Source organism: Gossypium raimondii, chromosome 1 (assembly GCF_025698545.1).
Source record: "Gossypium raimondii isolate GPD5lz chromosome 1, ASM2569854v1, whole genome shotgun sequence".
Taxonomy (NCBI): Eukaryota; Viridiplantae; Streptophyta; class Magnoliopsida; order Malvales; family Malvaceae; genus Gossypium; species Gossypium raimondii.
This window is the reverse complement of record NC_068565.1, coordinates 15,226,543-15,253,323: the sequence shown is the minus strand read 5'-3', so window position 1 is coordinate 15,253,323 and position 26,781 is coordinate 15,226,543. Positions and strand designations below refer to the sequence as shown.

The 26,781-nt window shown below is 33.2% G+C and overlaps 1 protein-coding gene across 2 annotated transcripts; it reads right to left on the bottom strand.

Annotated features, from left to right (window-relative positions):
• Positions 1–14,504: 14,504 nt before the first annotated feature.
• LOC105783947 (gamma-tubulin complex component 2) lies at positions 14,505–25,589 on the bottom strand. 2 transcript variants are annotated; one of them, XM_012609666.2, is made up of 20 exons: positions 25,340–25,589; positions 25,020–25,096; positions 24,686–24,820; positions 24,059–24,190; positions 23,403–23,486; positions 23,233–23,331; positions 23,019–23,110; positions 20,697–20,769; positions 20,470–20,622; positions 20,275–20,394; positions 20,096–20,149; positions 17,766–17,849; positions 17,507–17,581; positions 17,288–17,416; positions 16,147–16,272; positions 15,954–16,061; positions 15,549–15,611; positions 15,355–15,429; positions 14,903–15,096; positions 14,505–14,828 (listed from the first exon to the last, which is right to left on the bottom strand). In XM_012609666.2, the coding sequence occupies exons 2-20, from the start codon at positions 25,089–25,091 to the stop codon at positions 14,702–14,704; spliced, it is 1,995 nt and encodes a 664-aa protein (XP_012465120.1). In that variant the 5' UTR covers positions 25,092–25,096; positions 25,340–25,589; the 3' UTR covers positions 14,505–14,701. The 2 variants fall into 2 exon arrangements, with proteins under 2 accessions (XP_012465120.1, XP_052488173.1); XM_052632213.1 differs by lacking the exon at positions 25,020–25,096 and having other exon boundaries at positions 25,356–25,588.
• Between the last annotated feature and the right edge of the window lie 1,192 nt (positions 25,590–26,781).

Here is a 26,781-nt window from a genome sequence, read left to right as displayed (position 1 = left end):
TGCGGTGGAGTAGATGAAGAGGCAAGTGTCGGAGCTGGCTTGGGTGGAGGAACATCATGGTGCTCACCTCCAACTTCTTTATTATCAACCTTGTGCGGTTCTGGTTGAACACCCTTGACCCAATTTTCGGTAAGTGGATCTTTCTTATAGCCAACATGATGAAGAGCACCAATGCCAAGAGGAGTAGGCAAGGCCAAAGGAGGGTCACCACGGGTTGGGAGTTTTAGACATTTCAAAATATAATAGAGATACATTCCAGAGGTAAAAGTAATGGAGTTGGAAAGTGTTGGATCATCGGTACACCCCATGGCGCAGCAGAAAATTAAGTCCAGCAATCACATCCAGGGATCCACGTGTAAGGAACAAATCAGGGTGAGAAGGGTATGAATGATTACCTTTAATCGTTTGAAAAATCGAAGAAACAAATTACACAATTGTATGTCGATTCCAAGCCGCTACGAAACGTTTCAGCCTTTAGGTAATCCACCCGCTATGACAACGAACGATAGACACTCTCTAAAACTTTTTCAAAGAGAGAAAGATCTCTTGACGACTGCTAGACCTCACACACACCTTATTTCAGGTATTTTAGATTTTTCTCAAAAACCCTATATATCCTAATTCGGGAATAATTGAAATTTTTATATAAATCAAATCATAATAATTAACCGAATATAATAATTATAATTACCATAATTATAATAATGTTTGACAAAAAATTACAATTATAGTAATTATAATAATATTCGATCCTAAATTATAATTACAATAATTATAACAAGGATTTCGGTAAATTATTTTTAGTTAAATTTTATAGGAATCAATTCATATATTCATTTAACCATACTTTTCATTATGTGTACAACATACTTGTACATACAATTCGTTCGATATTTAACTGCCCAATTAAATTAATTCTATAATCAATTTAATTCATGAGATAGCTAAACACAATACCAACTATGTTTGGATTCCTTTCGTTTCAACCATAGGGTTTGACCCTGTAGGTTCTTGTAACGTTAGCAGTAATACTAGAACATTTCTAATATTACAAAAAATGAGTGGCATCTAGCAATGCATCATCGCTACCTAAGCTACAAGAATTCATGATTCGACATAACCTCTCTGTGATTAACCCTTCATGTATTAAATCCTTTAGTCCTTTATATCTAGAATGGGCACAAGTCATGGAATACTCACACTTGCATAGTCCATCTAATGTTTCTTGATATCCTAAGTAGACTATGAAAAACAAATAAGTATGATATCTCATATCAACTTATTCAAGCATGGCCATGCATTTCTAGTCTCACTCAATCAAATGACCTAGGATATTGCTCTCATTATGTAGGAGGGACAAATTCTATATTGATAAACCATATCCAACTACATAGATTGTGGTATATCCAACATCAGCCTTTATAGAACAACCAGTTACAGTGGACATTTGACTATATCAAAATACACGACTCACGATGTTGGGATAATGATGATCTCAAGTCCGAGGATCGTATACATAGTAATCACTACGCGTAATGTTGTGACTATTACATAATAATCCAAGAAACATACTCATAGCGGGTCAGTCCAATATGTTGTTCTCTAACATACATACTTTTGTATTGATTTTGACATCTCATATTAATGACAACACTTTGTCATCAATCAAGTACACATTAGCCTTAATGCATTATTGTCGTCCAAGCCTACAATAATACTTGACTAAAAAAATTTTAAGAATAATCATATTATTTTCAGGACACTATTATAAAACAGTTTATTTATATACACAGAAAACAAACTGAAATAATAATGGTTATGCCTTATATTAATAAATGAGGTAAAATAAGTATGTTATTACAATCATTTCATGATTGGTCTTTGGGCATACTCTAGCAGAAATGTCCTTACCAATGACATTGGTAATGTCATTAAACATGATAAGTGCAAGGTTAAGACGCCCATAGTTTTGAAAGCAACCAATCCACCAATAATCGATGGATCGAATAATAACATGTTCAGAAATAGGACGTAATATTCACGTAAGTATTAAATGAAGAAAACGATCATGGATATTGAGCCCAGATGCATTCGACTCAGAATGGCTAAGGCTGGATTATAAGGGCTTTTTTCATCCGACACCCCACTAGGGGAAAGTGTTCAAAGTTCTCCAAAATTTTCTACAGTGAGACGAATAGGGGTATTTATTAAAAAGGATTTGATAGCAACAACGATCTCACTCGTTTCATCATGTTCAAGCAAGGCATTCGAATAAAATGCTCGAATGAGATTGGCATGGGTTTGAGAGTGAATTTTGAAAAAATCAACCCAATCTATTCTACCAAAGTAGTAAGATAAGCAAAGTTAAAACCGGTTAAAGAATCCAAATCGAGTGGCCGAGAAACATTTACTTTGCGAGTAGAAAAATAAGTGTTAAAACAATAATATTCGTCGGAGGTTATAAAATAATCGTTTATCTAAACGGTCGGACCACTAGGTGGTTAGAGACGAGGTATCAATACGAGCACATTTATTTAAAGGCATATTAGTTAAATGGATGCAATAGACTCGCTAAATGACTTAAAAATATGGTTGGGGAATTTTTTTCGAATAATTAGCGGGCAAGGGTTTTGAAAAATATGCAAGAAAATTTTTTGGTTTTAGGCAACCTTCTGTATCAAAACAACAATATATAGAGCTTAAATAAACCTATTAACACAATTTTTAGCCAAATAAAAACCAAATATTGAGTAAAAATTTGAAATGAAAACACGTAATTTTTACCTCAAAAATGGCTTGAAAGAGATGAAATTCTAGAGCAACCCTTGTTGAAATCTTATTGAGATGAGAATGTGGGTTATTTTGTTTGAAGATTTAAGGAAAAATGAAGGATTTGGGAGTTTTTGAGTGTTAGGGTTTTGAGGGTGTTTAAAATTGGTAATAAGAGATTTAGGAATAAAGTGAAACTAATTCTGAAAAACACGGTGTAGGAACCTTTAAAACTCAATGGGTATCAATAAAATTTCGTAAGTATCGATACTTTTTATAAAATATCGATATTTTTGTATCGATATCGATACCAAATGCCCATTATGTTTTACAAATGCAAAAAATTTGCCCAAGTCAACTTTTAAGTCCTAAAAACACCTTAAACTATCCTAAAATGACTTAGCAAATTATAATGATTTCATATGCTTAAAAATGTAGAATTTAAATATGATACATATGAATCATAGAATGTCATAAATGCAATAAAAATTGATTATATCATCTGAGGAAAGTCTATTCAAACACATTCAAAAGGCATTGAAAATATAGCATACTAGACAATGTTGGCCAAAATAGATTACACATGCAACATTAACTCCACCTAACTATTTTCATATAAGAGCCATAGATATCATGCATACATGCTTTTGCAATCAAGTTTAAGTCATAAAACATTTTGAAAACATCAAAGTGCAAAAATTTATTTAAACACAAAATCAAGGGAAGTTAGTAATACCTAGTTCTCTCCTAAGTGTCCAAAATCTTTCCTTATCTAATAGGTTAGTAAAAATGACTGCTAATTGGTGCAAAGTGTCAAAAAAATTTTCTAGAACTACAACTCCTCTTTGGACATTATCTCTAATGAAATAATGTCTAATTTCAATATGCTTAGTTCTAGAGTGTTGGATGAGATTCTTAGTGAGACAAATAGTACTAGTATTATCACACTTGATAGGAATGGTATCTACATCAATTCCATAGTCCATAAGTTTTTATTTCATCCATAAAACTTAAGCACCATAACTACCGTTGGAAATGTAAGTGGTGGACAATGCAACACTATTTTTTAAAAAACCATGATACGAGCATGTTGCCTAAAAATTGACAAGTACCAGAGGTTCTTTTCCTATCTAATTTGCAACCTCTAAAATCCACATATGATAATGCATGAAAGCTAAAGGATGAGTATTTAGGATACCCAAAGACCTAAGTTAGAAGTGCCTCTAAGGTATCTAAAGGTTCTCTTAAGGGCTAGTAAATGTAATTCTTTAGGACATGATTGATATCTAGCACACAAGCAAACACTAAACATAATATTAGGTCTACTTGCGATAAGATAATGCAAAGAGCCAATCATATACCTATATAACTTTAAATCGACACATTTACCTTCCTCATCTTTGTCACGCTTTGTAGAAGAGTTCATGGGTGTATCTTGTGGTTTGAGATTGTCCATCCCAAAGATAATATCATCAACATAGATTTGTATTACTAATAAATATTTATCTTTTCTTTTAATAAAAAGTGTTGTGTCAACCTTCCTTTTACAAAAACCTTTTTCAACAATAAAAATTGATAATATTTCATACCAAGCTCCAAGAGCTTGTTTTTTAACCATATAAGGCTTTTGAAAGTTTGAAAACATGATTTGGAAATTTTGAATCTTCAAAATCGAGTGATTGTTCAACATACACTTCTTCATTTATAAGACCATTTTGAAAAGCACTTTTAACATCCATTTGATATAATTTGAAATTATTAAAGCATGCAAAAGCTAAAAGCATCCTAATGGCTTCAATCCTAGCTACGGGAGCATAAGTTTCATCATAATCTATTCCTTCCTCTTGAGTGTAACCTTGAGCAACAAGCCTAGCCTTGTTCCTCACTATATTGCCATCTAGCTTGTCCCTAAAAACTCATTTAATATTTATAGTCAATTTATCACAAGGTCTTTCAACTAGGGTCCATACTTTACTTCTCTTAAATTGATTTAACTCTTCTTGTATAGCCAATATCCAATATTAATCATCCAATGCTTCTTTGATATTTTTAGGCTCAATGCATGAGATAAATGCAATATGGCTAAGTTCTGACTAACCCCTCCTGTCCATGTGGACTAATCGGTGTTCTTTCAATCAATCACCAACATATAAGGTTTCTTGAACACTCTATGGAGATTCTTGATGGCAGATCATTATCTAATATCCCTTGTTACACCCTATTTTGTTTGTTTGTACTTCAGGTAACACTAGTACGTCAACTCCCGTGACTCCCTTATACCCTGCTATTTCACACGATTATGATTCCCGCAGTCCTTTCTCATTTTCATTACATTCACATTCATGAGCGAATTCCTTCGACCCGCTACTCGACTGTTTCATGTCCATGCCTCTATTTTTCTTTCAACCATTTTTCCTTATTTGCAGGTTGTCCCATACTTTCTATCTAATTTTTCACCTATTTATTGTCTCAGCGAACTCTCTATGCAGCCATAGTCAATCCATGGTCTAATATGTCTTACCAGACTCCATTAGTTGCCATAGTCTAACTATGGTCCTTCACTTCATTATTCTCGTGTTTATCGTCCCAGTGGACTATCTACGGTGCCATAGCATCTTTCAACTATGGTATCTTTCAACTATGGTCTTACACGATATAACCTCGTGTTTACCGTCCCAGCGGAGCATCTTGTGTTTACTGTCCTGGTAGACTACTAGGATGTCATAGTGTCTTTCAGCTATGGTCTTAGTCATGTTTACCATAATGTCATAGCATCTTTCAACCATGGTCTTATTCATTTATATCATGATGCCATAGCGTCTTTCAACTATGGTTTTACTCATTTTTATGGTGATGTCATAACATCTTTTAGTTACGGTCTTACTTATCTTTATCATGATGCCATAGAATCTTTTAGCTATGTTCTTACTCATTTTATGCGTATAGCCTTCGATCAGTCCCATGGCCTAGTCATGATAATTATTTACTATTTCCCATTGCAATCTATTCATTCCTCCATTCGCCATCCTATCATTGATGCTCGAACACCATAGTGTCCCCTCCGCAAGGCCCAGAGCTTCATTCATCATAGTTTGCACTTAGCAACACCGAATGGCGGTATCTAACAAAATCACTCTCTTTGTCATCCCTAACTTCATCTAACCTGTCAGTGTTTCTCATTCATGTGATGCTTCAACAGACATGCAATGTATGCATTTCTTATATGAACTACCATGGAATCATAGTTAATTCATGCTTACTGTACTAACATGGTAGATACTTTTAGACCATGCAATCTTACTGCATACTTAGCTTTTTAAGGGTTTAGTGCAGAAACTCACCTGATATTTTCTGGCCTTGTCCATTTCACTTTTCCAGACGTCGAAGCTTCCATTCTCCTGACAACTAAGCAAGACAACCAATTCATGCGTTAACCTCCGTAAATCTCAGTTTAAACTTAGTTTTCCAGTAACATGCAAAACCTTTAAAATGGTTCTAAATAATCTTAATTTTATTTTTAAATCTTACGTACCACGAAAGACTGAGAACTTTACCAGCTCACTGAATTTTACACCTTTCCTACTGAAATCCCACGATCATCACTCCATGCAGAGCTTTCCTTAACCAACGCTTCCTCGGAGCAACCCAAGAAAGATGATGATGAAGAAAACAAAATAGATTTGGAGAAGAAGTCTCATTGGGAAGTCACTCTCCAGCTATTTATAACCCTTCCCACACAGTCTTCAACCACGTAAAATATACTCATTTTCAATCATTTTATCCCCCACTAAGGGTTCAACTGGTTCTAATCCAACCGAACCAGAATTGGATTTCAAGCAAGTCCTATTTCGTTTGTAGCTTTTCCTAATTTTCCAAAAGAGTTTGCTAACTTACGATATCTTTCAATTTAACCCCTAACTTGTCTCTAGTTTCCAAATTTAAGGGGAAACTTGGTGGGACAAAAAATTCGTCCTCGAAATTTCCTCTTTCACTCAGCCACAAAGGCAGACTTAAAGATACTCTCCCTTATCATCGCTTTCTTATGGCTTACAGAACCTCAAGCTTGGTTCATCATTTATACACTTGTGTTATCTTACTCCGCCCAACTTGCGAATCCTCTCAAGCACTTGACGAATGTGAATTCTTATTTATTTGAGGGTATATAACCATGTGAATTCTTGTTTATTGGCGAGTATATAACCCTTTCATCGTTAGACTTATCCTAGTCCATAATTTCCTTTAAGTCCAACCTTTCGTGAATGCACTGTAATAGACACAGTCTAACTATCATCCTCTTGTCTCAATTTTTGGCAGATAATCTAGTTGTTCCTAAATTCATTTATGCACTAGCTCGACCCACCTAATAGGTCAACTCATTCCCTATCACAGGGCAGTTAAGTTTGCCCACAAAACGTTTTCACTTCTACTTTTGTGGAATACCAAATTTATTACTCTGATTCTGGATTCCTATTTCAACAATAAAAATGGCTTACAAACCCTGCCTGAAAAGACTGGTCATTGAATAGACTTGTGACTAGCTCTACTTTTATGAGGGTCACACCCTAATGGAAAATAGTTGGCAGTTATTCTCACCTTGGAATCTTAAAGGATACTTCATTCTCCCAATGCCAACTAATGGCTTACGTGCATTAATGGGTTTGAACTATTCCTTAGAAACTATTAAATTTCTCCACAACTCCCCACGCTCTTCCTTGGTCATAAATAAACCAAAATGTCAAGAGGATTTTTACAACTCCTCAAACCTTCTGGTTAATCATCTTGCCTAATGTTTCTCACCTCTCCTTTCCTCCTAGCTTTCTATCTCTCATCTGAATACATCTCTAGGGAGCAGTTCTCTAGTATTCTCATCGCAAAAATCCTAAAAATAAATATTTTATTCTCTACTTTCCTTACTTGCCCATCAACTAAATCCTTTATAGAATTCATAGACAAGGCAATAGTTCCCAATAAATAGCTTCTGATTTTCAAGTATACACCTACCGGTTACAACATGGTGATTTACCTGTTCCTCCGAGAAACCTATTTTCTCATCCCTGTTTTTATTCTTGAGGTGAACCAAGAAAGGGGTCGACTAGCCGACGCTAAAGGAAATTTCGTTTCCCGAATGAGATATTTTCAAGTATACGCCTACCGGTTACAACATGAGATATTTTATCATTTATCCTCTTGTTTCAGCTATGGTTTTAGTCTTGTTACCATGATGTCATAGTATCTTTCAGCCATGGTCTTACTTATTTATATCATGATGCCATAGCGTCTTTCGGCTATGGTTTTACTCATCTTTATGGTGATGCCATAACATCTTTCAGTTATGGTCTTTCTCATCTATATCATGATGTCATAACATCTTTCAGCTATGGTCTTACTCATTTTAGGCGTATAGCTTCCGATTGGTCCCATGGTCTAACCATGATGTTTATTTACTTTTCTCTATTGCAGTCCAACCATTCCTCCATTCACCATCCTAATCTTGATGCTCGAACACCATAGTGTCCCCTCCACAAGGCCCAAATCTTCGCTTATCACTATTTGCACTCAACAACACCAAATGGTGGTATCTAATGAAATCACTGTCTTTCCCATTCCTAACTTCGTCTAACCTATAAGTGTTTCTCATTCATGTGATGCTTCAACAGGCATGCAGTGTATACATTTCTTAGATGAACTACCATGGAATCATAGTTAATTCATTCTTACTGAACTAACGTGGAAAATACTTTTAGACCATGCAATCTTACTGCATACTTAGCTTTTTAGAGGTTGAGTGCAGAAACTCACTTGATGTTTTCTGGCCTTGTCCGCTTAGCTTTTTTGGACACCAAAGCTTCCATTCTACTAGCAACTAAGCAAGACAACCAATTCATGCGTTAACCTCGACAAATCCCAATTTAAACTCAGTTTTCCAAAGACATGCAGAACCCTTAAAATGGTTCTGAAAACCCTTAACTTTGGTTTCAAAATCTTACGTACCATGAAAAACTTAGATCCTTACCAACTCACTGAATTCTCCTTTTTTCCTACTGAAATCCCACGATCATCGCTCTATGCAGAGATTTCCTTAACCACCCCTTCCTCGAAGTAACCCAAGGAAGATGAAAAAGAATAAAACAAAATAAATTTGGAGAAGAAGTCTCTCGGGAAGTCATTCTCCAACTATTTATAGCCCTTCTCGCACGGTCTTCAACAGTGTAAAATCCACCTGTTTGTAATCATTTTGTCCCCCACTAAGGGATCAGCTGGTTATAATCTAACAAAACCATAATTGGATTCCAACCAGGTCTTATTTAATTTCTAACTTTTTCCTGATTTTCCAAAATAGTTTGCTAACTTACGGTATCTTTCAATTCAACCCCTAACCTGTCCCTAGTTTTCGGATATAAGGGGAAACTGGGTGTGACAAATTTAAACATTTTAATTAAAATAAGCAAACTTGAATTCAATTTTGTAACACCCTATATCTGACCCGGTCGCTGAACCTGAATTCTAGGATGCTACACCACTCTCCCTTCATATTCATCATAAACTGTCACATTATTACACATGCATCTTTTTTTCTTTTAATATAATAGCATTCACATGAAATGTAAGTCATATACCCTCTAAGGAGGTTGAATCATGCTAAACATTCATTGAATAATCATAAAATAAGTATTAAACATGCATTAAGACCATTTAGCAAAATTTCCCAAAACTATTACGTAGGTATCAATACTAGAAGTGTGGTATCGATAATTCTCTCAAGTGGTATTGATACCGCTTGGAAAATCGATACCAAATTAGCTTACTATTTCTCGTCTTAAGAACCCAACTTTTGAAAAATATCGGTACCACTGGAAAAGTACCGATAATTTTTATCCCAAGTATCGATACTCATACTAAACTATCGATAGCAACTAGCAAAACTGACTTACTGCACTTCAAAAATTTTAGAGGTATCATTTTTTTAAAACCCGAATATCGATACCTCTGTTCCAGACCTTAAAAACACAACTATCATCACATAGATCACTCAAATTAGTTTTAAACATCATGCATCAAATACCACGTAAATTTAGCACCAAAATGTCTCAAATATTAGTCTCAACATCATATTTTAAGTCTACAACTTACCAAGCACATTTGGCATGCAAACAACTAAAAATCATACCAATGCAAAGTCTACCACATTGCCTTTTATTTCCCAAAACATAATTAAACAAACAACACCTACTAATAGCAACCAAAATATTTGGCTTGGATCACCCCTCGAGACCATACCGCTCACACTGGCACTACTTATCTGCAATGGTTAAAAAGGTGTGGGTGAGCTTAACAAGCTTAATGAATGCTCAGAATAACCACTATGTAAACAAGTCATTATGCAACAGGGAAACATGCATATATCATATCCACAACATCTCTAACTCTAATATCATATTTCACACATTTAAACATCTTCCATGAATTCTTTTACACATTAATCACATGAATATTTAAGCATATAACACAGAACATATAAATCACATTTAGTCACGTTTTATGATAGTTTGGCTCTTGAGGTTATGAAATATAAAGTGGACTCTATCACCACATATTGGATACACGAATCTCCAACACACCAAAATAACTCATAGAGTCGAACATGTCCCATAAGTGAAGTATACAACTAACACACCAAACACACATATCCCGGTGAATGGAGCTTAGCCTAAAAATCACATCACAAAGACGAGTACTCACAATATTATGACATGCTAACTATATCCAACGGTCTCATAAGATCACAAGGCCAAAATAACCACATTATTATCACATATTTACTTATCATTTTTTCACTCATATTCACTGCATATTCACATCATTAGCACATTATAATCACTGTCACAAGGTATGGAAACATACCCACATATTTATTGTCACATGGCATGAATAACATACCCACATATTCTCTTTCACAACAATCATTATAAGCTTATGGCACATGTCATAGCATCTCATATATGTTCATATTTTCACCATTGCACAAGCACAAATATATCACATTTAATCATAGGTGTGATAACACTTACAGTCGAAATTTAGAGTAGAGGTTTAGGCTACCTCTAAATTCCCAATTACACAATGAATCATCTATGAGTAGCGATTCCAAAACACTAACCAAAAATACGCTTTCGCCGGAAAGGCAAAAGCTCAGACAAGCTTTTTTCTTTGCCTTTGTCTCTACTCATTGAAGGTCCTATTGACTCCGATACTTCAACAAGACAAACCACACAATCATGCAATCAACGATCACTCATTAACTTACCTTAAATAGTCTAAAACAATAGTCTAAGCTACGTTCTCTTCTAATCGAAACCTTCAACATAGAAAACTTTAAATTCGTATATCTCGGCCTACACTTGATCTTTTCGGACGAAACAAATTCCATTCGTCTACATATTCATCAACGACTAATTCACAACCTTTAAACTATTCAAAATTACACATTTCAAGGTATTGAAATTTTTTGACGTACAATGGCTATTATGACAAAAATTCATTAAAACTTGAGAAATCATTAATGAAACTTCAAAAAAAACTTTAGAAACCTTATAATTATATTAAAATAAGTTTAAAATTACCTTGAAACCATGTTTTAACCCACAATCCTAAAATCCACCATTAACGACCCAATTTTGTTCTTTTATTTCAAACATGTGTTTTAATGGCTAGAAATTCAGTTTAAGAGACTAGATATCATTTAAAACTAATAGAAAGATGACTGGTTAATTTTGATGAGAGAAAAACGGCTTTGACGCAAATTCGGGAAACCCACAGGTGAAGAAGATGAAATTAATGAGACTTTTAGATGTTTTTCTTGGTTTCAATCAAGATTTATGGTTAGGTTGATGGTAGAAATCAATAGGAATTAAGATTTGGAAGCAAAAATCAATTGGGAGAGATGAGAGAGTAGAAGGGACGGCAACACAACAAGGGGAGTTTTTCTGTCATGAACAATTTGGAGAATGGGGGGGTTTTAGGTTGAGTTTAAAAACTAGTTAAATTGCTTCATAAAAACTCTCAATTTTTACTCTTTTACAAATCAGTCCCATTTTCAAAATTAAAGGTTGTAAGAACCCATTTTTAGAAATTGATTTAATTTCCTAATAGCCATTGTCGAAAAAATTATTGATTATCAAACTTACAAAATTTCGAACACATTTGGGCTAAGATTCCTATTTTTCCCTCAAAACTTCTAGGCCAAATTTTGGGGTGTGACAAATTAAGTATTTACTTATTCTCTTCACTTGAACTTAACCTTTCTCTTTTCAATTCAAAGCTTTCATTTACTTTAATCACCTTTCCTGCATCTTTTCCTCTTTCTCTCCATGCATACATATACAAAACATAACCATTATCTTGTATCCAACATAATCTTTTCATGATTTCAAATCAAAATAGCATGAAAACCTTAAAAAATCATAAAATCTTACCTTTATCCTTTACTTTTTCTTCACTTTCTCAAGCTTTTCCTTCACTTCCTTCTTCAACTAAGTAGTTTTCATGGTAGAAAATATTTTCGTAACACTCTAGGATATGAAATTTGGCTATGGTTTTAAGGAAAAATTCAAGAAAAATGCATGAAAACTTTTCCTTTCTTTTCTCTCTTTTTCTTTTCTTTTCTTTCTTTCTTCCTCCCTTCTTTCTTTCCTTTCTTTCCCTTTTATTTTTGTTGTCTCAAGCTGCCACCATTCAACCTTCCACATGTGTATAAGATTCTACACTTTTCTTTTTATTTCAATTTAGTCCATATTTCACCAACCAATCAAATTTCACCACATTTTAACCTTAATTTCCATAAATTCTCTCTCATTTACACCTCAACACTTAGATATTCTAATCTCGTGATTATGTCTCCAGATATCAATTAAATATGTTAAAATTATATTTAGGTCCTTTTCATATAAAATGGGAAATTTACACTTTAAAACCTATACTTTTCCACTTTATTCAATTTAGCCCATATCTTGATTTTCCAACTCCACATATCAATACATATTTTTAAAATAATAAAAAATATTTTTAAAATTCGCTCCTTTTCCTAAAATGGTAAATCTATACTTTTAGTCCTCCAACTTTCAGATTTTCACAATTTAATCCTTATCAAATTTTATTATTCATATTTTCTCTCCAAATACTTATTTCACTTTTGAAATATTTATTCTTTCTTGAAAACCAAATGGGCTAAGTTGGGACAAGCTCGGGCCTTGAATGTTCAAGCTCGAGCCCGGTCTATATTTTAAATGACCTTAATTTTTTTGTCCAAACTCATTTTTCTGATATAATATTTTTGCTCAAACTCTCCCAAATTTTGGGATAGCCTTCGAACTTAGGCGAGTAACCCGACCTATGAACATGTATAAAATAAATTATATGACTAGTATTGATGTTTTAAAAGTTACTTTTCTTAAAAAAAAATTATATGACTAGTATTGATGTTTTAATTTTATAGTACTTTTAGACTATAAAAATACATATATAAAATATACATATATAATTTTTTTGTAGTTTTATTAATTCTACTCATAGAATTTAAAAATAAATGTATCCCGATTATTCTCTGACAAATGTAGCACTAAATGTACTTGACCTTAAGTAATAGAATCTAAAAGAAAAATAAACTATTTCTACGAATATTTCATATAAAGTTTTTTATTTTACTTGAACAAAAAGAACAATTTAGAAGGATTTTAAAATTACTAAATTTTAATAGAGTCTTAAATATAAAAAAATAATCAAATAACTTGAAGAATGAACAATTTAAAATTTATTATATTAAAAATAATTTTTATAATTTTAAAATCATCCTGAATAAATCTCGACACATAGTTGTCAAAATTCCAAAAGATTCAGAAAATCATGTACAAATTCATTCTAGAACTAAATTTTGAAAGATTTTAATACATTTTATTTTTAAATTTTATTTAACATTTTATAATTTTAATAAATTTTTACAAATTTATAATTTTTAAAAGAATTAAAATATTTTTATAATATAAAAGAAAAAAATTCTTGATGATGTTGATCAAAGAACCTAATCAATACAATTCGAAAACTTGAGGACTTAATTAAATTTATTTTTCACGAAAAAAATTGTCAAAATTTGGAACTTTTACGTTGAAGCCATAAAATAATTTAACCATACCTATAAAAGATTATATAAGAAACAATGAGACTTAAATTGGAATAGCAAAGTTCAGATTTTGAGACTCGCAGGGACAACTTCAAGGTGTTTTTTAATATATAAAGTAATTTTAATCCATTAAAAAACCTAAACCAACACGATAGATAATTGAGCGATTAACTAGTAATAGCTTATTTTGACATTGTCTTACCAATTCTGAATTTAAATTTTATATTTCTTAAGAAAATATAATCATTTGTTCATTCTTATGAAATTACAATCCTATAATTATATTCACATACGTATTCATGTATAAACATAAATCATAAGAACCTTAAAACAATACATATCGAAGATTAGAGTTCATCGATTGTTCTATATATATATATATATATATATATATATATATAATGTTTTGTAGTAAACTGTTTAACAAATTGATTTATATATTTGTGCCGATAGTTTTGATATTAATATACAAATTTAATTAGAATATCAATATCACAAAATGTTACTCCAAAATCAACAATAATATATATTTTGATAGATAACATGCAATAAAGAAAAAGACTTACCCGAATAAAAATCTAATAGAAGATGTAACCCAAATTTTCAACCACATCACAGTTTTACTAAATATATAGCAAGCAATTGTTTTGTGAAATTAGAGACCTAAAAAATGCAGTATAAAGAAGAAACAAAGATACAGACAAAACACAACACAAACAATAATCCCTACCTAAAGCACATGTAACACAATATTTGAACTTACTGATCATTTCCAGCACCAAGTATCCACTGTGCAAGATGTGTCAAATATGGTTCTGCTTGGGAGCTGCTGCTCAAAATTGGTCTCAGGCTCTGAAGCTCAGCATTGAATTCTCTCTCAAATTTACTGCAATGTATATTAGTTCAAGTTAGAGTGATGAGAGAAACAGGTCATCATAGCCACCCATTCTCCACACTTACAGAATGGAATCAGTAACGGCTGAGTTTCTAGTCATGACTTTCTGCACTTGAGATGGATTCTTTGATTTCAATTTTCCTGAGCCAACCGAACCATCAGACTGCTCATCTAACTTGGGAATGTCAATAGACAACGAGATTAACCATTGTGTTGCTGCTGCATATTGTAGGCACAATGATTTCAACTTCTCCACTTTCTGTGACAGTAAAAACAAACATGAATAATGAAAGTGAATTTCCCACAATCGAATCTTGTGTATTCAAGGGCTGTTTCAGACTTCGTTTCCAACTACATCTTTTTTTTCACTTCAAAAATTGAAATATGCTTCATTCACCAGTTCTTATTAGATTCTAATAATATAAACACCATTTTAGTCTAACAAATAGCAACAGACTAGCATGTCCAATTTATTAAAAGCTGTCCCAAAAATACTGATAAATGAGAAGCAACAAACCTTTATCAGTTCAGGCAAAAGAAGTAAGCATTCTTTCAGACACTTATCAAGGAAAAAATCATGATGCTGGATGACCTGTTACAAATGGAAGGATGTTCAAATATAACTTGTGATGCACTAGTTTATCACCAAAAAAATTATATTTTATATTAAAAACAGATATGCAGCATTTAGAAGTCTAATTAGGATAATACCTCGTCAATGCTTTTTGCAGTCTGGAGTCTACCATGCATCACATGCCAATTGGGTTCAAGAACCTGAAAAGAAGGATTTCAAGAATGTTACTTAAAAGCACCAAGCCAACTAATTGAACATCTCAATATAAGTTCATATTTTCTTCCTCATCCTTTTTTGTGCCTTTCCCTGATAAAGCTAAGAGTCAAAACCCAAAGTCCATCTTGCTAGTGGCTTTGACTACCACAAATGCAGAGATTTCCCAAAGTAAAGGAATACTGAGGTTCAGTCATGCCCAAAACTGAAATAAAGTTGAATGGAAGATAAAGAGTATGTAAGACTCGTCTGACTTCATGAGCTGTTCCTTCTAGGCCTTACAAAAGTATTCAGAGCTGCTATGGTGCAAAGGATACAAAGAAACCTGCCTCAAATGTTAGATAATGCAGAAGACTGTTAATAAATCTCAGCATGCTACGACAGAGGAGAGATGATCTAGAGATGGCAGTTCCATGAGAATTAAGAGCACGAACTCCCTGCAAAATTTGTTGAAGTTATAGGATAGCATAGAGCAAACACATAGAAGGTCGCCAGAATACAACAATAAGTTCAAGTCCATACTTGATGCATTTGCCAAGCCCCACAGAGCTGGCGTTCCACATGCTTACAATGAAAAAGGAAGCGGAAAATCAACTGATATTTTGTTAAAGCTTTTCTTGTTATAACAATTGACAGTGGCCACTGAATCTGAAAACACACAAAATATCATGAGCATAAGGATGAAAATACATGGTTGCACCGTAAAATGATGTAAAAGTGATGTCACCAATGGATTACAATATAAGGAGCTTCCACTCACAATAAACCATCAAGCAAGTATAAAGAAACAACTAGGGCAGAGCACGATTTGGTCAAAAACAAAGAAACCTATGTATTACGTACTATCATTTACTGTGTTTTCTAAAGTGTTTTATGTGAACCAGTTTATATTTATGATGCTACAAATTCAGTTCTTAGTTGCCCATTTAGGCAGGCTTCATCTGTTGCATGACTTTAGTGTTGGGGGAAATGAGGTGAGAATGAATTCCCAATACACTGAAGCCATTCACAGAACAGGCACTTAGACTGTTGTTTTCTATTTTAATTTAACTGTTTATATTTGACTTGAATTTGTTGCATGACTCTAGTGTTGGGAGAATGAGAAGAGAATGAATTCCCAAAACACTGAAGCCATTCAGTGAACAGAAGACTCTTGTTTTTATTTTAACTGTTTATATTTTACTTGAATTGAGGACTCCTTTAATTTTTAATTATTTGATTTCTTTTCTTTTTTTTTGCTTATTTGGTCAAAACCAAATAAGAAACCCAAGCAAACTAAATTACTTCAATTGTGTTTTCATTATAATATAGTTTGGTTTGGTTTCAAAAAAAAAAGTTAGAAATCAATTTCTTGGTCTGTTTTTTATTTAACCAAAGTAAAAGTGCACACCCCGAGAAACTACCACGCAAATCATGTAATTCTTACGATTGACTATTATTTCACCTTGAAAAAGAAGTTTAAACACAATCCAGAAAATATTGGAAGAACCAAATATAATTTTACTAAAACATTTTAACCTTAAAAGAAATCACAACATTCAAGAGACTCACTAACAATGGCTATACTCCCTGCAAGTAGGTCCCTTTAATTAACTTGTAATTTGAAGACTCATGCAAGAACAGACATTGTACAGTAACTACAAAAAAAAAAAAAAAAGCCTACCTTATAGCTCAAGGAAAATGTCTCAAGACCAGTAATGCTTATTGGCTCCTCTAGATCATTACCATGAGAAACATTCTTGATGTCAAGATCCTTCAGTCTGCTCAATCCTTTGAGAACCGAAGACCTCTCCTGAGAGTTAAAACATTAAATACTAATACAATATAGATACAATCCAAGTTTTTCCCATACAAAGAAATGAGGAACAGAGGAACCACTTACCACACAACATGTTAAGTCCTCATGACAAGGATCTGCTGCAGCAGCCGTGGTACGCAAAGCTAGATCCAGCAGAGACTACATATTCAAGAAAAAATGGATGAAGAGAAATAAATTCACATATGTCAGATAGCTTGCCTTTTTAATAACATTTATTTTGCAGTTTCCTTTTTAAATTTTATTGAGTAGAGATGTAGAAGCCTTGTCATATGCACCTCACATGGTGAACAATCAAAGAAAAAGACAGGAAAGATGATAAAACCTGCAGTTTCTCTACAGATATCTCATCATGCTTTTTCAAGAGCTCCTCTCGAGCTATATCCATAAAATGAACCAAGAAATCACCCTGCAATTTGATAGCACCTGAATTAGAATGACTACATAAATCATTATGAAAACATATGTCTATCACACAACTATATACAATCACTCTCTAAATGTTGGACAGGAATAGGAATAGAATATTAATTTTATTCTAGATCCTATTATTCCAAAATGTAGTGCTGTGTTTGCATATGATCACTCCAAGAAAGAACTCAAATTTAAAACTATTTTAATCTATAAAGCAAATTACGTTATTTGTCTAAAACATAGAAAGGATTTTCAAAATGCTCCAGCACTTTAAGCATTATCTGAGACTGCCTTCATCTTCCTTTTATCTCTCCCTACTCGGACTCCTGCCCTCTCTCAACTATTTCTATCCCTCACTCTATCAATCCCTCCCTATGATGCTAAGTCAATACTTTTCCAGTAAAACAACTATTTTCAAAGCCGCCAATATGTTCTTCTCAGTTTTGCAAACATCTATGTGTTTTCTTGTTCTTATTATCTTCTCAGTTCTGCAAGTATCTACGTGTTTTCCTTTTCTTATATCTTCTCAGTTTTGCAAACACATTATCTCAGGCTCTTCTTGATAGGAATGATTGAGGGGGCTAAGAAAGGAAAATGTTACTCCCATGGTTAGGTAGCCACTTTTCTACTTTGTAGCTTTAAACATTGGATTAACAGTTTTTTCATCCGTATCCATTTCCATTATTCTTACCAAGCAAAGAGATAATAAAAGCTGAACCAAACTAGTTGTGTTTACAAGTGCTTAAAATGGTGTAGAAGAGAGGAAAATAGGCACTTACTAGAGTTTTAGCAACTTTGAGAACTTCTAAAGGACCCTCCAAGAGGAAATTAGGGTGCCTCTCAAAGCCCTTTGAGAGGAAAATAGGCACCCTAATTTCCTCTCTTCAACACCCTCAAAGTTAAGGTCCAACAGCATACCCTATTATTAGGGTGCCTCTCAAAGCCCTTTACTGTAAGGGTCCTTTAGAAATTCTACAAGGTCAAACTTCCTAGAGTTTGGCAATCCCAATTAGTAGCTAGCTAGTGCAAAAGCAATTTGGTTGATCCCTTAGGAAGAAATATGGGAGTTACCCATTCTATAACTTAAAAAAAAATATCCATGCGCTAGATATTATTTTAGCATATGCCACCACCTTGTCACACAAACATTTCTATTTTCAATGAAAATGAAAATTGAAAATAGGTTTTTTTTTTCCCATACCAAATACACACAAACTATTTCTTATTCTCTTTTCAGTTTTTAGTATATTAAGATCATACTTTTCACCTAATATTTCCCAAAGTAGCTTTGGATACTTCAAGGAGTTTTCTATCCATCTATCAACTGGTATCTCTTTACAATTTATTATGTCCCTATTGAATTATCATCTTCAATTTATGCATTCTTCAGTATTTATACATTTATTTCATTTAGTATCATTAAATTACTAATTTTAGGTAAAAGTTTTAGTTAAAAACCAATCAATTTCAAAACTTATTTTGATAATTATCAAACATAGAGATAGAAAATACAATAGTCAATGATGAAAATGGAAAAGATGATCTAAGCAATATAAAAGGGTATAGATCCCTACAAATGCAAGTGCTTGGCTTCCCGGAAAATGCATTTAGGGCTTCACCAATTGTAGGTCCTCTCATTGAATGCACTCAACATGTTCTCATTTGAAAGATTCTTCTAAGAAGCCACTCAAGGACTGAAAAACTTTTAAATCCTTGAAACTTCTAGTTTCAATCCTTTATGCAGTTATCCGAACAACACTTACATTAATAAATTCTCCTCTTAGATCCATTGCTGGCCAAGAATAAGACCAAAGCAATGATACTACTACTATTACCATGCACCAGAACAGTTAAAGCTTTGGTCCTAGAGTTTTACAAAGCTCAACTAAGTACTAATCATGTTAAATAGTTAGAACTTGAGAACTAATCCCAAATGGTTACAATATGGTTTAAATATTGGCTAATAATCATATAAACCGAATCACAACTTAACCTAGTGTGACTACTGAATGCCAAGCATGCCCTGCATAAGGCTATTGAAAACTTGGCGCTGACATACACTCATCAAAAGTTGTGATCTACAAAAGGTGGTCCTTATCTATCTCAACCAGCATACTAGAAAAAACAATTACAAATTGTGTACTTTCTGTTAGAGATAACTGGTAACCACATTCAAAACCATACTATACATAAATAAAGATTGATTTCCATCCCAAAGCATACAATATTTAACATATTTACCTGGTCAAGTAGAAGATAGTGCTTTATAGACCGCAACTTTCCTATTAAATCATACTGGAACATTAGACATGGAAGTCAAAATTAGATAAAGTTCTGGCAAATTCTCTTAAAGGATGACCAAAAAAAAAACACTTGAAAATTAGCTTTTAAATTACTAAGTAGTAACAATTCATGCTCACCTTTTCCTTAATGAGACTTAAGAGCTCACCACTGGCAAATTCATAAGCAGCTTTTACACACTCAAGGTATTGATGGTTTGATCCAAAAGTCATTAATTTAGAATTTTCAGACACAGGGACCTAAAAGTAATATCTAGTTAGAGGTATGTCACAAAGCAAAATGGACAAAGGAGGTTCTCATTTAAAGAATCAGACCTGAACATTGTACCCACATTCTCTCATGACATTCAGATATTTCCCAGTAGTCAATATTGTACCAGCAATATTTGCAAGGAAGCTAGGAATGTCCTTCTTGAGACTATAACGTTGCCTCCAATACTTAGCATCATAATCTTGAGTAAGGCTCTCCTACAAACCTAAAAATTATAAGTAAAGAAAGCACAAATTTGAAACACAAATATACGTGGATACAAACAATATACCTTTTGAAGAGACTTGTTCTCAGCAATAAAAAATTCACCATATGGATCATCAATTACTCCTTCATAGATCCACCTATTTGTTGGAATTTCCCCATGATAATTAATTTAATTACAATGCTTCAAAAAACCCTACAACTCTTCAAAAGGTAACAAACTGAGAAAATTGAATAGCATTTTCATGTTGAACACATTGACGTTTATAAAATAGGGATGGGAATGGATTGAATTTTGGAGTAGTGATAGTATCCAATTTAATATTTTTCAGATTCAGGTATTAATGTTTGGATATCCAATATCCAAATCCAATTTACTTTTGATTTGGAGAGACTCGGTACATTATCCAAATTCATTTTTAGTTGATTGTTGTTTCTTTATCAATTTATGGTTGTTTTAGTTTCATAAATGGACTTTTATTATCTAAGGTTTTCTTTTGTTGTATTTAAAAGCTGTTACTTGTTAATAATGTGTAAACTAAAACTTTAATTTAATTACCGTTTGATTTTATATCTTTATTTTGACAAAAGAAATTGATTTAAATAACCAAGTATTTTCTTCTTTGATTTTATATCTTTGTCATGGAAAAAGAAACAGATGTAAGTAACCGAGTATTTTAACAGATTCAAGCCTTTAACAGATGGTTCTATCTATTTCAGATTAGGATTTGGATAACAATATTCACATTTAATTAGACAATAAACAAATTCAAATATTATGAAAATTAATCAATTCAGATATGGAAATTTAAAAAGTGTCAGTGCCATCCCTACTTTAAAGTCATAATCAGACTTCACAAGTAGAAAAGAACACTAAACATTTTTTTATTACTAGGTCACAAGAAGAGCTTCCTAAATACCTTGTCTAGGAACTATAAGCAACTTCTTCACTTAAAAACAATAAAAAAAAGCCGAAATATTTAAGCAAAAAAATGTGTAAGCCACTGACTGTAGGCCTTCATGATAAGTAAAACTGAATTCAATTTCTAGGCATTTAAATCTAAAAAGGCGAGATGCAAATTATAGAGAGCTGCTTCAGGATCAAGCTACAAATTAAATTGTAAAGGCATAAGCATTGAATGCCATTCCATATATGCAATTTCTCCATTTAGAATAGAGCCCCTTTTCAAAAACAAGACACTTATCAATATATTATTTTTAGAATGTTCACAAATTTATTGTACAAATTCGAATTTTGATGTTATCAATAACCTGCACTTCTCCAGTAAAAAATGAAACATGGTCTTCTTGCAACCATGATATCTTTCTGAGAATTACAAGAAAAAGCAATCTGCTCAGTGAACTAATACTTATCATCTCAAGTGACATGGGGACTTTTCCATTATTAGCCATAGGATGTTTTGCCATAATTTTAACTCATTTATATATCAAGGGTGTAAATATCACATAACATGGATGGTAATAAAGGAAGCTACCTACTATTACATTCAACCATGCATGACCAGACTGAACAAAAGCAACTCTCTCATTTCATGTAAGGACCAGAGTGGGTTTGGGAAAACACTACTGTCCTGCTTAACACTCATTCTCTTTGAAAGCCAAGCCTTCAACCAACACAACCCCTAGCATAAACCCCGAAACTAACCAGATACCCATATTTAACTAAATCCGTTCAATTATTTCATTCAAACAAGCCAAGATAGTCAGACCTGATACATGCATATTCAAGTTTTGTTATGGGCCGAACCTATGTTAGGAAAGGCCATTAATTTCGATTCTCTAGTTAAAGCTTACGTTGCACTTTTATTTCTTTCCTTAGGTTTCTTGATTATACTTTTATTTAAGTTGATTTATTTTCCTTCTAAGAATAGGCTTCCTCTTTATGTAATAAAACTAGTCCTTATTTAAAGGGACGTATGGAATAATAAAATCCAAAGAAGAAAATCTATAAAAAACCCTAAAGAGATTTGGCTTTCACTCTCAAACGAGCCCTAAGGTTTCAATCTCCCTTTGATGTGTTGAACTATCAATCACAATAGGTCATTACATGAATAGAGATAAAGTGAAGACAATTGACTTCGACTTCCCCATCAGTCGCCCTGTGACTCAGTCCTGTTCGCGTGTTCATAACAACTCTATATATAGTAGTGAAATAATTGACGAGCATTCCATATCAGTTGATGATTCGTCAGAAAAAGAATTTCTTGGAAACACATTTTCCAACTCTCCACCAATAATATACTTTTTAGAGTGGGGGAAACAGATACACATAACAAGATATAGTTAAAACTCCTGAAGCATAACAGACTTTCAAGCATAGTAACAACAAAAATCAGATATACTGCAGTTATTACAGGGAACGGGGTACCTTTCCAATATGCTAAGGTATGCATTGCTAGCAGAATGAGTCATTTTCTCAAGCAATGACTTCACTGCACTATCACCAGCCATAGCCTTAGCCTGAAATCGAATAAGCAAATAGGACAAAGCAAACAAATATCATTTTCTTAAGTTCTAATGCAATAATAAATAACTAAAATAACTATATTTTCCTGCATCAATCAACTAATATAACATCTCACCTGGCTCTGCAACAAATTAAGCACAGCAGAACCTGCATAATTATTAGCTGAAACCTTCCTTATCACAGTGGACAATGCTTGCATGGAGCCCATCATGGGCTGTGAACAATGGATGAAAGCATACTTAGTGAAACACTCTAAAAACAAAAGGATTAAGAATAGAGCCAAACCTGACAATAAAACCACAATCCTTGAATAGAAAGTCTTCTAAGTCGAAATTGGTGTTCAAGTTGTGCAACCATGGCCTGATAATCCTGATCAAGAAAGTTGGCATACGGAGAGGAAAACATTATGCAGAATGTCAAAACAGTTATCATGAAACTATTTAACAGCAAATCATACAAAATATGAAGGATGATAAACAAAACACTAACATCCTACATAAAGACTGTACTGACCAGGGAACCATATGTTTCAATTGACAACAAGTCATAAAAAATGGCAAAGGGAGTTGGAATTAATTTGTAACCCTATTTGAACCCCCAAAACCCTATTTTCTCAATGGCCTAAAAACCTGACAGATTACGCTTTTTCCAACTATAAAATAAAATGCCTATCATTTATCTATTGTGGACATCTATATCATATAAACTGGCAAGCATGCATCATGAATACAATCACAAGTTGGTATATATTCATTTGCTTGACAAAGAAACAACAAACTATAGGAAATGACAACCTACATGTGCAAATTAGACAATAATAGCCATTACTATAAAAAATAATGTTTACAAGGATGGTAAAAGAACAGATAGCCTAACCACTTCTTGAATAGAAAGAAATAGTATATTATCTAATGAAAAGCATTGTAGCCCAAAGAACCTACCAAAAGGAATGCCCTCAGTGCAGCAGCAAAGGCATGATTGACAAGCCCATGCTTGAACTGAGATCTGGACTCTACAAACTCATCAATCAGGAGATAGCTCTCACACAAAGGAAATATCCGTTTTGCGAATTCCTGAAATGGTTTCTCAATCAGCTAAAGTATTGTGCAAATGCAAGTGAGAAAATCACACATGATATATTTGCAACACCATCTCATCAATTATTAACATAGACAAAAATTATCAAAAATGGCCTCCATCATGCTCCAAGACTAAAATGGTCCATTGAAGTAACTTATCGATACTCAAGGGAATTATTTTTACTTCCAGGAATATAGTCTTTTATCTTCAGCAATCTGGATTTAGAGCAAGTGTGCTTCTAGAGTCCCTAAAGAAACCATGCTCAAGCAGTCTGCTACTAGAGGTTCTTTACTTTATGGAAACGAACCCAAAGCTAAACTGCATATCCCTTTCATGGTTAACGAAGAATAACAAAAAGGTATTTATAGTAGCACAGCAGTGCATCAAGTTTTTTCAATCACCATAACAGTAAAATTCCAGAGTAAAAGCAATTCAGCCACAAAGGATAGCTGAACACTTGTTTGTGCCAACAGAAGAAAATTTCTAACCTGAAGTGCTAAATCCATAGATGCATCAACCTGGAAACTGACAACATCAGCCTTTCCATGCACTCTTTTGATTGAAATGTATCGTCCTTCAATTCCAACCAACGCAAACAGGAGATCATCAATGAGAATAAGTTCCTACAAACCAAATTAACCAATTAATACCTACACTAATTGTGAGATCTTCACAGGTTACAACCAATTAAACAGTTGCAGTACAAACTACGCAAAGTAGAACGTAGATTACTGCACATAATGAAGAAAATGCCTCGGTATGCAGTTACGTGTAAGCTCTTATAACAATTTTATGCAAAAATGAAAAGGAAAATCAGCTCACATGTTGCATATTTCTCCCAAAAATGTGCAGCCCCAAAATCTCATAGAGTTCATAATTTTCAACCAACCCCATGCAAACTAGAAATAAAAACAGTTTAGGTAAATGATCAACTTGTATGAAAGTGGCAAAACAAGAGAGATGCACTGAATTAAAGACTACAGTTCAACTCATTAGTAGTAAGTACCAAAAACTAAAATCCCACAGATAGACATATAAGATAAAGTAACAGAAAATTGGAAAATTCAGTTGTTGGTCAAAAACAATCAGGCTGTCTAAATTTTCAGAAATGAAACTACAACTCCAGCAAAAGCCAATCATACCAACATTCTTCGTTACCAGGACTCGGCAATTTGGGGTGCAGTGCCGTGTCGACACGATCCGGCACGGGATACGGGTCAGATCCGGCAAAAACCAGCGGTCACGGAGTTGGGTGAGAACTGAGATAAGAAGAGAAGAAGAAAAAAAAGTGATTTGCAGAGACGACAGAGAGAAGCGGGACGATTGTAGGCGGACGATGATAGGAAAAAGAGAAGACTTTTCAAATAAATGAACAAAAAATTAGGGTGTAAATGTGTAATTAGAGAAGAGAGAATAATATATAAATTAAAAGGTAAACTACATCATTATTCCTGTCACTAAAGCTTTCGAAAATATTTACTTTTTCTATTGGTATAATAACAATTTTAATCATCAATTTTTATATATTCGGTCAACTTAATTTTAATTTTATATAAAAGTTATTAAGAGATAAAGTGTAAATTTGCCACCATATTATTGGTGAATATTGAAAATTATTACTATACTTTATGTAGCAACCTAAAATTTGCATGAGCGCTAATTAAGGCAATATTGAAAATTTGAAAACAAAATCTCAATTTTATTTAAAAAGAGGGGAGTCGCCATCGATTTTTTGTAGGTGTGATCGGACACCTAATAAATTCTCTTTTTAAAAGAAAATTTATTTTTTTTCTTAAATTTTCTTTAAAAAGATTTGATTTTAAGTCTACATCGAAATCTAGAGAAAATTAGAGTCCGGGAGTCAATTACGCACGAAGAAGGTATTAGCACCCTTGCGACGCCCAAAATTGGTATCTCATTAAACACGTGTTATCTTAATTTTCAAAAATACGAATTCAATTCAATATTTAATCATGATTCGATTTAAAAAACTAGAATTTTGATAAATTATATATTATAGTATTATATACATTTTAAAAATGAAATTTCGATAATTTACAAATAACCACAAAAATAAACATTTTATTTTAAAATGCAAGAATTTTTGAATTTCTTGACTTTTTAGAAGGCCGTCCCGTATTTAACACGAACCAATTATATTCACCCAACATAGCGATGAAATCAATGGCTTAATGCTAAATCGGTTCGTTGCCTAATGTATTGAAATTATTTAAATTTAAAATTTCCACTAAAGTGAACACAATAATATTTCTAAAATTAAAAAAAAAGAAAAATGTTTAAAAAAATGCCAATAATATTAAAAACGAGATGTCATCAAAATATATGGACTAAATTTAAAGTGGGTAAGAAAATTACCAAAAAGCCCAAAATTATGGGCTTGAAGAATGGGTCTTCTTCCTTTTTTTTTCTCCTTTTTTTCTTTTTTTTTGGGCCGCTGAGTTGGACTGTCTTGACATCGTTGTTGGCTCTGTCGGACTGCTACTCTGTTAACTCTCTTGGGCTTGCTTGTTTTTGGGCTAGATCGGTCTGCTGGACTGGCTTACAGGATTGGGCTGCTAGCCTA